General features: G+C 34.8%; 1 protein-coding gene across 1 annotated transcript in view; it reads left to right on the forward strand.

Moving 5' to 3' along the window:
* The window catches only part of LOC139132753 (vacuolar protein sorting-associated protein 33A-like), a 47,976-nt gene that overhangs the window by 18,263 nt on the left and 15,915 nt on the right, over positions 1 to 13,798 (forward strand). The window contains exons 5-9 of the mRNA XM_070699021.1: positions 3,592 to 3,708; positions 7,342 to 7,516; positions 9,102 to 9,292; positions 10,426 to 10,516; positions 13,467 to 13,541. Coding sequence (XP_070555122.1) covers positions 3,592 to 3,708; positions 7,342 to 7,516; positions 9,102 to 9,292; positions 10,426 to 10,516; positions 13,467 to 13,541 — 649 coding nt within the window. The remainder of the gene's footprint in view (positions 1 to 3,591; positions 3,709 to 7,341; positions 7,517 to 9,101; positions 9,293 to 10,425; positions 10,517 to 13,466; positions 13,542 to 13,798) is intronic.

A 13,798-nucleotide genomic window follows, 5' to 3' on the forward strand; every position in this document is an offset into this window, starting at 1 on the left:
GCTCAAAATAGTTTGTCATGATAGGGTGGTCAAATAAATAGAGATAGAGAAAGTTCTAATTTCCATTTATGGTTGACTTGGTAAGGATAAAATAAAATTACTTTTTGAGGAAAAAACTAGAGTGGTCAATTAAAAGAGTGGTCAAAGTGATAGGGTTTTTATGGTAAAGCTGGGCTGTAAGATTCCTCATGTGCTATTTATAGCAGTTATGCAATCTGTGTAAACAGTGCAATGAAAGTGTTACATGATGCTTTTGATGACCTTGAACTTCTTAAGTTTCAAACATTTTTCTCTTCAGTGTGCTTTCTCTGAGTACGTACAGTCTCAACTTATTCAACAGAACTTACTTACAATGTTAATTTGAAAGTTAAAATGTGCTTGGTTAATAGGATGAAAATACTGATAAAAAGATAACAAGCTTAAGATTCTTTATAACCTGACAGATATGCTGTTTTTTTTATGACGTAAATCTTGATTTAAGCAAGTCTTGTTTACTTTAATCAGAATGTAATTAACTCTCGGTTATTAGCTACTATAGACTAATATAGTCTATAGAAGCTATTGGGATGGGTATCTGTCCGGCGTGCACTGTCAGTATGTATGTATGTATGTATGTATGTATGTCCGTTTGTGAGGCGTCCGTCCACTCAAATATCTTGAGAACTGCAGTACTTACTGATTTGATATTTGTTGTGTGGATAAAATATATGATTTTGAGAAACTTTTTATTAATTTTTGATATTGTTGAAAATATGCAAATTAGCACCAAAAAAGGCGTTTTTGGTAAAAAATCTTCTTCAAAACCGCTGGTCAGACAGCTCTAATATTTGGTTTACAGGTCCCTAGGATGACCTTAGTGAGATAATTTCATACAGTCAGGAAATACTTAATTTTGTATCCATGTCTATAGTAGCTTCAGGGACTTTGGCCCTATGTTTAAATACAAATATTTGTAATAACAAATCTGACATTAACTCAGCCACTAAGCATTTAATGACATCTTAGATAAAGCCTTCAGTAGAATTTTCAATAGACAAAAACAGAGAAAGAAAAATTTAAAGAGAAAGAAATCAAAATGGTTTGACAAAAGCTGTGATGCAGCAAAAAGGGACCTACCGTAATAGCAACAGCTAAACTATTCAATAAAGCTCCATACAACAGTCAGTTAAAAATTATCTATTACACAAAGAAAAAGAAGTTTAAAAACTTGTTAAAAGTAAGAAATTGCAATTCTGGCAAAACAACTTACACAAACTAAACAGTCTACATGCTAACAATTCACATGATATGTGGAAATTGATCAATAATGATAAAGATAATAATACTGGAGATTGTGTCTCAGCAGTAACATGGTTCATGACAATGAATGTAATTGAAAATGACAGGTATAATGATTTCCAACAGCAAATTATTGATAGTTTAACATCTGAAGAAACTAAGAATCAGGCTAATCAGCAGCTGGATAAGTCAATAACAACTAATGAAGTGTTATCAGCAATTAGAAATTTAAAAAGTAAAAAAGCAGCTGGGATTTATGGGTTTTGTATAGAGTTGTTAAAACATGGTTCCTCCTTTCTATGTAAACCCTTAGCTATATTATTTAATGCAGTTTTAGATACATCCAACTTTCCAGACATCTGGAATACAAGCATTATGACACACTTATTTAAAAAGGGAGATAAATATGACCTGAAAAATTACAGGGGCGTTTCTGTCAGAAGCTGTGTAGGTAAAGTTCTCTCTTACATACTATATGAAAGGCTAAATAGTTTTGTATATGACAATCATATTATACATAATAATCAAGCTGGGTTTCACAAAAACCATCGCACAATAGATCACATATTTAACCTGAAAACAATAATGCACAAATATATTAACAATAAGCAAAACATTTATGTTTGTTTTGTTGACCTTGCCAAGGCTTTCGACTCGGTATGGAGAGTTTGTCTTTTTCATAAACTCTTCAAAAATAACATTAATGGCAAACTATACAGACCTTATATAAAACACATGTACACCAACACAAAAATACACATCAAAACAAATAATTTTGTCTCGCCCAGCCTGAAAGTTGAAAAAGGAGTAAAATAGGGCTGTGTTCTAAGTCCTAGTCTGTTCAATTTATATGTCAATGACTCAAAAACAAATCTAGACAAAGAAATACTCAACCACCAGAGTTAAATAATACCCCAGTTAACACATTATTTTATGCTGATGACCTAGTCTTAATCTCTACTTCAAAAGAAGGTCTGCAGTGGAGTTAAACACACTACACACATTTTGCTCTAATTGGAAACGATGTTAATTTACAGAAAACCCAAGCAATTAATTTTAGTAAATCTCCTTTGATAGATAAACACTTATTTAACTATGGTAGTACATGCATCAAATCTGTTAAGAGCTATACATACTTAGGACTGACAATTAAATCAAATGGTAGTTTTAGTGACACAATTACAAATTTGGCTGATAAAGCAGCAAAATCTTTGTATAGTTTAAAAAGGGTTTTATTGCACAACAAAAAGATAAAATTTCCCCTACATTTATTCAATGTTTTCATTAAACCTGTTTTACTGTATGGCTCAGAGATTTGGGGATAAGATTTCATGGATTACAAGAAGTGGGATAAATCAGCAGTTGAAAAAGCTCACCTCAAATTTTGTAAGAACATTTTACAGTGTAATACGGTAGACAAGCGTGTAATGCCTCTGTGAGGGGTGAACTAGGACAATTCCCACTTCTACTTGAGATCAAACTCAATATTGTTAAATACTGGCTATATATTGTACAACTTCCACATTGTAATGTTGCTAAAGAAGCTTTTCTGGAGCAAATGGTAAACAACACTAACAATAGATCCTGGTTTAACTGTTTAAGTCCTTTAATTAAAGAAAATGGAATGGACTTTCTCCTTGATAAAGCTCCATCACTTAAACACCACAAAGTTATAACTGGATTAATGAAAACAAATTTAACAAACAATTATGAAGGCTTTTGGAAAAATTTGATCACTGATGAAAATAGTAAACTAAGAATGTACGCCAAAAAAAAATAATTTTAGATTAGAACCCTAGTTAACACAGTTACAAGGTGAGAAAAGAAAATTACTCACCAAACTTCGCATTAGCAATCATGATCTAGCAATTGAAAAAGGGAGACACACTGTTTCAAAAACCCCATTTACTAAAAGATACTGCAGTCAGTGTAACACCAACTGTATTGAAGATGAAACACACTTTTTATTAGTCTGTCAGAAATACAAAGTCCAAAGAAAGAACTTTTTTAGTAAAATCAATTTCCCAAATGATACACCAGAAAATCAGCTTATGTCTCTACTAACAAAACAAGAGTTATCTTTTCATGAACAACTCGCAGATTATATTTTTACTTTATATAAACAAAGAAATACCAAGTTACATTTATTATTAGCTACTATTATTATACTGTATTACTTTATCTTTATAGAAGAAAAATTTGAACTTATTTTTGTATCACACTTTTATTGCCACAAATGTGATGTAAATCCTATATTTACAAGCAAGCAATAAAACATCATTATGATAGACATTTAACTTTTGATCTTTGCAGGAATGTTTCCTATACAATGACAAGACCAGTATGTATTATGCTGCCAAATCATTAATGACCATACAAGCTTTGTTTGGAGTTATACCACGTATCCATGGCAAAGGTCACAATGCTAAGGTGAGTACTCAGTGTCTGTCTCAACTGAAATTTCATCAAATACTTTGCCTTCCAAAAGTAGCACAGTAACTTGCATTTTGGAGCCTTGCTGAGTGCCTGTTCATATCCTTCAATATAAACATATCATGCAGATACAGTTGGCAAACGGTATCAGTCAATATTAAAGTAGCCTGGTAGACCAATTTTGAATTAAAATCGATGCAGTGTATTAAAGATCTAATTAGATTTACTGGTCAGCATGCCCTCTAACAAACATGTGTTTCGGGATTCTTTATGGCAATTTGAAGACTTGTTGAAAATTCTTTGCATCAGCCCACTACCTTTACATGTAAACCAAAAGACTTGCTTGTATCACAGGGAATTTGCTTGCACTGTGGCATGCCGCATTGGCTTAGAGTTAGAGGGCACAATGGTACCGTTACACTGCAGTGTCTGTCAGGGAGCGTGCCCACTGATGGCAAATCATGGGTACAAAACAATCAGAGACAAGTATGAAATGGAAAGCATTATTCCATGAAGCAGTGGTACTAGACTGGCCCATTGTGGTTCTACACTGATCGACCCAGCCGTTGTACTATAGACTGGTTATGTTTTGGTACTAGACTGGCTCACATGTGGTACTAGACTGACTCACATGTGGTACTAGACTGGCTCAAATCTGGTACTAGACTGGCTCACATGTGGTAGTAGACTGGCTCAAATGTGGTAGTAGATTGACCCAGCTGTGGCTGTGGTACTTGACTAGCCCAGTTATGGTACCAGACTAACCAGGCTGTGGTTTTTACTGCAACATGTAATGTATGTGGGCACAGCTTCTGTTGGTATTCAGTATTCATGAGGTATAATGACATTATGAACAAGCCTTGAAAATCACCCTCACAATAGCATTTCATGGTATTTTTAGTGCCACTTTGCAAGAATTTGTCACTTTAAGTTTTTACCTTTTGTATAGTGTCTAATGTATCAAATTCAAAATTTGTCATGGAGTCGACACCAGTGGACACAGTTTCTCAGTCATACCACTGATGTATTCTACTCATTTGCAAAAATTGTAAACATTTGTGCATGTAAGACCAGGATGTGGTTTTATGATCATGTCCATAGAGTGTGGCACACAAGCCTAGTCACGTTTCTGAAAACAACAGCTGGGAGCCAGGCTACATTTGTACTTGAAAGGTGACAAGTAATGTTCTGTTTTGTATCGTTGAGCTCAGGGCTAACTCTAACTACATTGTACATGTTATTGCCTTTTGGACATATAAACTGATATATACATGGTTTTTTGCTGTGTACTAATCAGTTTGCCCGCAATGTTACATCATCACAGCATTGATTCCTCAAAGTTGTCTCTGACACACCAACATCAATCGTACATTTGTACATATAGTGTTGATCGCAATTTCAGGTTTGTCACTAAATAAAGCTGCACGTGCGCGACCTTGGACAAGGCTGCCTAATATTCAGAAAAAACTTAGTTTTTGCATGCGCAGCTGTGTTGTAGCAGTCTGAGCCATAAATTCATATGATTTAGTGTGACTTTGCGGACAAATATTTATTTATGCATGTTTTGTTAATGAGAGAAAAAATGATGTAATTTGTGATCAGTGCTATTGCATGCACTGTTACACTGGGAGGACTTAGGTAAGAAACTTTCTATAAATTCCCAAATAGAGTGAAAGACAAGGGTATACTGGTACATGTCTGTAAAATATCTTCCAACATAAAAATATTGAGTATATCAATATGAAATGTATTTAGGGCATTAAGCTGAGAATTAAGAAAATACTTGTGAATTAGAATTTCACTTTGCATTTCTGAATATACAATAACAGAATACCGGTACATGAGTTTTGTAGGTAGATGTACAATGTATAGTAGATACTGTGTGATATGAAGGAAAAAAGTACAGAGCTTTCACATGAGCTGATTTTAATGTAATCTTTCTATAATCCTTTCTATTCTGAAAAGTTTCAAGAATCCATACAGCACAACAGCTCTTATTAGCTCACATTTGATTATACCAATGTGAGATTATCATATAAGCTGAAGTTGGTGGCGTCTGTATGTATGTGTATGTGTATGTATGTATGTATGTATGTATGTACCGGTATATATGTTTATACCGGTATGTATGTACGTACGTACAGTATGTCCGTCAACTTCAAAAACTCATGAACCGCTGCTATTTTTAGTGCGGTATTTGGTCTGTTGATGCATCCTGGGCTGTAGATGGGATTTTGTTCAAATGAAGTTTGCAGTGCCCAAATTATGCAAATGAGCTTACAAAATGTGAAAATGGTCAAAAATCAATAACTCAAGAACTGCTGGTTTGATTGCTTTGAAAATTAGTGTGTAAGTACCTTAGGTGGACCTTATACAGTTTTATGTATATCATGAAGATATCTTGAATTTTGTATTTTTGCTGAATTTTTTGGTTATTTTCTTCATTTTAAGTAAAAATTCTTCTTCTCTGAAACCTCTAGCCCAGTTTCTCTCAAATTTAAGTTGGATGTTTGCAAGGGTTACCCTTCTAATTTGTTGAATTTATGACAAAATTGGAAAAATTACTGTTTTGGGGCAATTTATGTCATTTTTGGTCAAAAATTGTAAAAATATTTTTTTAAAGCCCCTGGACAGACAGCTTTAATATTTGGTGTACAGATGTCTAGGGATGACAATAGGTAGATATGTGGAAGTTGTCCTGAAATATACATTTGTATTTTTAAGACAATTTTGTCATTTTTGGTCAAGAAAAACTTGTTCTCAAAATTGCTTGTCTGATAGCTTTGTTATTTGGTACAAAAGTCCCAAGGGATGTTATTATATAAATTTTCTGCTCTAAGTGTTGGGAAGCCCCAAAATTGTATTTTAGGTAATTTTGTCAGTTTGTGACCTTAAATGACCTACACCAACTCAGGATATGTTGTGTGAGACAGTTTCGAAGGCTGTGAACATAATTTTGTCATATTTGGTATCAATTTGTAGTAAAATTTGATCCAGAAAACAAAGCTGAGGTAAATTTTTTCATTGCGGATCAATTTTTGCAACATTTCCATGTAAGACACACAAGAACTGACGAGAAATTTGGATCCAGGATAATTCCAGCTGTCGTAATGACCCCCACAGTGGAAGGCATTTCACTATCTGTAACTAAATTTAAGTGCTGTTTACATTTGAATGATAGCACTCATAGCATTAATTAAAAATCCCAAGGTTGTTAATATACCGGTATTTCCTACCATCTCGCCTTATGTAAACATGATCAAGAAAGTGATGGAACATTTGATATTCAGGAGGGGGTAGGGGCTAGAAGATTGATGAGGTAGCATAACTTTTTACCAGATCCCTTGTACATTTTTTCCCATTCTTCCAACCTTTTCTTTTTGTCAAGCCTTCTCTGGCTAATTTTTTTGTTGACATTTGCTTATGTATGTAGGATCTGCTTGTCCCATTGCTATAGAAGTTGGTATGCATGTTCCTAAAGATAACCTCCAGTAACTAAGTTGCAGACCTTATTTGCTTTTGTCATTTTTGTTTTTCTGGTTTAAATATTTCTTGAATGGACCAATTCAAACCGAATGTGAGCACACTGTCCTTGACGGTATTTTTACATTTTATGTATTTCCATTGCAGCATGTAACAGATATGATGCTAAGAATGAGACGTGAAATGGCTGGACATGAGGATCAAATCCCACCACAAATTGATTCTCTTTTATTGTTAGATCGCAATGTTGATTTGTTAACACCATTAGCATCACAACTGACCTATGAAGGACTTATTGATGAGATCTATGGCATATCAAACAGTGAGTAAATCTTAACATATACTGATTTCATCATACTGTACATATTACATATTACATATTATCCCATATTATAGCAGATAATTGCTTTACAGATTGGTATCATAGGAAATCCCATATTATAGCAGATAATTGCTTTACAGATTGGTATCATAGAAAATCCCATATTATAGCAGATAATTGCTTTACAGATTGGTATCATAGAAAATCCCATATTATAGCAGATAATTGCTTTACAAATTGGTATCATAGAAAATCCTATATTATAGCAGATAATTGCTTTACAGATTGGTATCATAGAAAATCCCATATTATAGCAGATAATTGCTTTACAAATTGGTATCATAGAAAATCCCATATTACAGCAGATAATTGCTTTACAAATTGGTATCATAGAAAATTCCATATTATAGCAGATAATTGCTTTACAAATTGGTATCATAGAAAATCCCATATTATAGCAGATAATTGCTTTACAGATTGGTATCATAGAAAATCCCATATTATAGCAGATAATTGCTTTACAGATTGGTATCATAGAAAATCCCATATTATAGCAGATAATTGCTTTACAGATTGGTATCATAGAAAATCCATGATTGCCAAATTTTGTCAGGGGTGATGACATTCGGAATTTTAAAAAATTGAACAATATGTCTGTCTTTGCAAATCTCTGTCACTCCAGTAATCATTACACTTCTGTAGGGTTTAGTCAACTTTCATACTTTTTGTTACAATTGACATCAGTGTTTTTGCTAAGGTTTGGGAACATTGGTAAATGATCTGGGAACCCTGATAATATTTCTGCTTTCCATAAATCTGATTGCATTTGTATACCAAGGGGAATCCGGTAGCATTTACCGGCCTTAACAAAAACACTTGACACTTGACATGAATCATGGTAATGCTGTTGAAAACATTACCACATACCGGTACCGTAGATGTCTTAATAAGAGCAATGAACATGTAAAAAGTTTGCTTGAAATGGACATGTTTAATCCATGGTCCCACATCATTAAATACAATGATGAGCACATACCAGTACATACCCTAGTGCTATGTCTCTTTCACACAATGGCAATATCAACAATATCAGTTCCTGTAAACCCTTTGTATTAATCAACTGTTCATTGCAGTTGTCATGTAGACAAATGTGGCAACCTCTACTCCATGGCAACCTCTGCTCCATGGCAACCATTGTTCCCAGGCAACCATTGCTCCATGGAGTTTCAGGATTAGAATCTTCTTTCTATACAGCCTTTATACTTCTTTTCCAGAAACCCTTCAATTTCAATGTCATTAAAAACTGACAACACATTTGAAGAAACCATCCACACGTACATTGACTTTCATCATTGACTTGATATTTGTAGTCTTCATAGTTACTAATGCACATTTATTCAAGCAGTCATTTGGAGAAGTTAATGATCTTAAGGCTTTGATGTAAATGACAGGTGCAAAGTCAACATTTCTTAATCAGAGAGAGCGTCAATTGTTCATAAATTTCAAATCTAATCATGATGTTGTTGAGGCTAAACACTGCATTGCATAATTCAGGTACTATATTCTGTGTCTTTTCTATTTTCAGCAAATGTTAAGTTACCACCTGAAAAATTTACTCATCAGAAAGAAGGTGAGCCAGCAGAAATGCCGACAGAACCCAAGAAATTTGTTCTCAACTCCGGTGATGAACTCTACTCTGCACTCAGAGATAAAAATTTCAATGCAGTTGGTCCAGAATTGAGTAAAAAAGCTAAACTACTATCTGCACAGTTTGAGGTAAATTTTATAAATTTATACAACAGGCAGAGCATGTATGCTTGACATCACTGTACTAGTATGATGTTGGCAATGTTTTGATTTTTTTATCTGATCAAGAAAATATTGTTGTGCCATGAAACTCAAAGAAAGAAAGGAACAACACTGCCTATTGCATACATTGTATCTTTAGTAGGTAGTGATGGCACTTTGTCCGCTGCAACTGTTGCTACCATCATGACTTGGTTCTGAACTTCTTAAATTATCAGAAGGGCAATATAGTTGAGATACTTTGAAACAAATGGAGACCAGCCTAACTTGACTTTGTAATTGTACATACATGTAATATTTCCATTTGTGAAAATGGCAGATGTGCTCTGCCTATGAAAACTACGGTACATGTATATGCAGGCAGGCATTGTCGTCTGCAATAATTTTGAATGAAAGTTGTCCAAACTTATTTATGATCAAGTCATGAGAAAAGGTTCCAATTTGCTTCAAAAGTCAACCATTTGCTTGACATGAACCTCTCCGCCACTTTGGTGCGATTCTATTCAAAAGTTATATCAAGCACCATGCATTGCTTTTCTGTTGAAGTCATTAAACTGCTCATTTGACTGTGAAACGGCTTCAGCCTAGAAAAAATTCTGTAACCGTGACATACAGTGTGTGAACAAAAATAATTGTATATTCCATATTCATTGAGAATGACATCTGTACATGTAAGTAAACAAAATACTTCTACTTAAACTGCCATTTCTGAATACACTGTCTTCTACCATATAACACTATTTTAAAAACCTTTTCAAAAATTCTGTGGGTTGATGGTAATTAGAGAAAAGAATGTTTTAAAAAAGTTTTGTCTAGGATTAACAATATGTAGTATAGTATATTACAATACATTCATTTTTCATGGTGTTGCAAGGCTATCAAGGAACAGAATAGACACTGTATACCAGTATATCTGTGTAATCCTATAAAGACTATTCAAACCTCCCTTGATGCATTTTGTGTAAGGTGACTAGACAATGGGAAGATGTAACTTTACATTTAATCTGTGTGGGACAGTTGATAGAAACAATATCATATAGTGTTTTGACATATTTTCAATATGCTTGAAGTAATTGTTCCTTTCAATTTACATTTTGTTACAGGAACGCAAAGATGCAAAGACTGTGGGTGAAATAAAACAGTTTGTCTCAAAGTTACCTCATATACAAGCAGCAAAAGTGTCATTAGCAACTCGTAAGCAAATTTTGAATTTTGATTATATTGATGCTGAGACTTTGTTGTTCATAATTTTTATTCTTACATGTAGCTTTGGTTTACTTTTATTATTTGCATACAAGAAAATAGAGTAAAAAACTACTCTATGCACTCTGTCATTTTGATTGTTACACAAAAAAGAGGTTAGAAGGAGTATATTAGAATGTCAAAAGTAAGTAGGCTGTGTGTGTGACTCTATTGTTTTCAGATAAAGCCTCAAGTGTTACAGAAAGATGGGATATATCAATAGATGTGAAATATTTAGAGGTTGTAAACAGAGAAAATGGGTATTCTGTAAAAGATATAAGCTATTTCTCTCAGGGAAATTTAGCATCATTGGGAATTGGGAAACAGTTCCTGAGTAAAGAGTGATGATTAACTCTCTGTATGTTATTTTTCTTCAGAGGCGTCGTACATTGATGGCCAAATATTGTCATTTATGGTCTATATCCTCACTTATGGTCTATATCCTCACTTATGGTCTATATCCTCACTTATGGTCTATATCCTCACTTATGGTTTAAATCCTCACTTATGAATTATATCCTCACTTATGGTTGATATCGTCACATATGTTTTATAACGTCACTTATGGTCTATATCCTCACTTATGGTCTTTATCCTCACTTATGGTGTACCGGTATATCCTCACTTATGGTCTATATCCTCACTTATGGTCTTTATCCTCACTTATGGCGGTGTATATCCTCACTTATGGTGTATATCCTCACTTATGGTCTTTATCCTCACTTATGGTGTATATCCTCACTTATGGTTTATATTATCACTTATGGTTTATATCCTCACTTATGGTCTATATCCTCACTTATGGTTTATATCCTCACTTATGGTCTATATCCTCACTTATGGTCTATATCCTCACTTACATGTATGGTCTATATGCTCATTGTAATACGACAAAACATGGTCAGCGTTTGTTATTGTGTTATTTCAATTGCAATGTGAGGGAAGGGATTCATCATGAAAGTTCAAGGGCCTATCTACATTCCAGAATTTGGTAACATACCGTACAATAACCTCTGATGCAAATACTCTTTACACATATTGACAACGATGCTTGCTGTTGCTCTACTGACAGCAATGCTTGCTGTTGCTCTATTTGTATTACACACACTGACAACAATGCTTGCTGTTGCTCTATTAGTATTACACACACTGACAGCAATGCTTGCTGTTGCTCTATTGGTATTACACACACTGACAGTGATGCTTGCTGTTGCTCTATCGGTATTACACACACTGACAGTAATGCTTGCTGTTGCTCTATTGGTATTACACACACTGACAGCGATGCTTGCTGTTGCTCTATTGGTATTACTCACACTGACAGCAATGCTTGCTGTTGCTCTATTTGTATTACACACACTGACAGCGATGCTTGCTTTTGCTCTATTGGTATTACACACACTGACAGCGATGCTTGCTGTTGCTCTATTTGTATTACACACACTGACAGCGATGCTTGCTGTTGCTCTATTTGTATTACACACACTGACAGCGATGCTTGCTTTTGCTCTATTGGTATTACACACACTGACAGCGATGCTTGCTGTTGCTCTATTGGTATTACACACACTGACAGTGATGCTTGCTGTTGCTCTATTGGTATTACACACACTGACAGCAATGCTTGCTGTTGCTCTATCGGTATTACACACACTGACAGCAATGCTTGCTGTTGCTCTATTGGTATTACACACACTGACAGCGATGCTTGCTTTTGCTCTATTGGTATTACACACACTGACAGCGATGCTTGCTGTTGCTCTATTTGTATTACACACACTGACAGCGATGCTTGCTGTTGCTCTATTGGTATTACACACACTGACAGCGATGCTTGCAGTTGCTCTATTTGTATTACACACACTGACAGCAATGCTTGCTGTTGCTCTATTGGTATTACACACACTGACAGCAATTCTTGCAGTTGCTCTATTGGTATTACACACACTGACAGCAATGCTTGCTGTTGCTCTATCGGTATTACACACACTGACAGCAATGCGTGCTGTTGCTCTTTTGGTATTACACACACTGACAGCGATGCTTGCTGTTGCTCTATTGGTATTACACACACTGACAGCGATGCTTGCTGTTGCTCTATTTGTATTACACACACTGACAGCGATGCTTGCTGTTGCTCTATTGGTATTACACACACTGACAGCGATGCTTGCTGTTGCTCTATTTGTATTTCACACACTGACAGCGATACTTGCTTTTGCTCTATTGGTATTACACACACCGACAGCGATGCTTGCTTTTGCTCTATTGGTATTACACACACTGACAGCAATGCTTGCTGTTGCTTTATTGGTATTACACACACTGACAGTGATGCTTGCTGTTGCTCTATTGGTATTACACACACTGACAGCAATGCTTGCTGTTGCTCTATTGATATTACACACACTGACAGTGATGCTTGCTGTTGCTCTATTTGTATTTATCTGTGAGGACAAACTTTTCAGTACTTCATTTATCAAGGTTGAAAGAAGTTGATCTAAATCGACCCAAAGCTGTGAATTTTAAATTCACAGAATTTCAAATTTCACAATAGTTGACAATTGCTATGCAGATGTCAATTTTCATCATGTTACAACCAATGAAATGGCACTGGGTAGAATCACTTTCGTATCATTTTGAGCCGAAGTCTTGTAGTGGAAAATATAAAATCTGGCTTTAACAAATCCTATAGCTTGATTCAAGGCATGTTGCATTTAATTGTAGATAATTTCATATTGTTATTCTGACAACTCAGATGTTCTTGTTTCAGAAGAGGGACACATGTTGTGACATTTTTCTCATTCACATCTTATCCTTATATGCCACCCTTGAGTGAACTATGGTAATGTTCTAAATTTATTTAAATCAAATTGTTGACTTGTCTTTCATTTCATTTCAGATACTTCCATAGCAGAATTAATCAAAGAAGTGGTAGAATTAGATGATTTCATGGATTCATTACAAGTTCAACAAGGTATTTGAAAGGTTATTTGAATCTGTCTGTGAATTGAAATGACAGTTTGAACTGCCTTGGTGTTGGTCATGGTTTATGCCAGGTAATTTGTTGTGTCTTCCCTGTAAATATGACATTTGAGTAAAAAACTTACCAAATGTGTTTTGTTAATGTCCTTCTTAAATTGTCTATCAAAAAAATTTGTATCATGAAGCACAGTCCCTCTATGTGTTAGAGGGACCGTGCATGAAGTCATTGAAGATAATACCCTGATACAT

This window comes from Ptychodera flava, chromosome 5 (assembly GCF_041260155.1).
Source record: "Ptychodera flava strain L36383 chromosome 5, AS_Pfla_20210202, whole genome shotgun sequence".
Lineage (NCBI taxonomy): Eukaryota > Metazoa > Hemichordata > Enteropneusta > Ptychoderidae > Ptychodera > Ptychodera flava.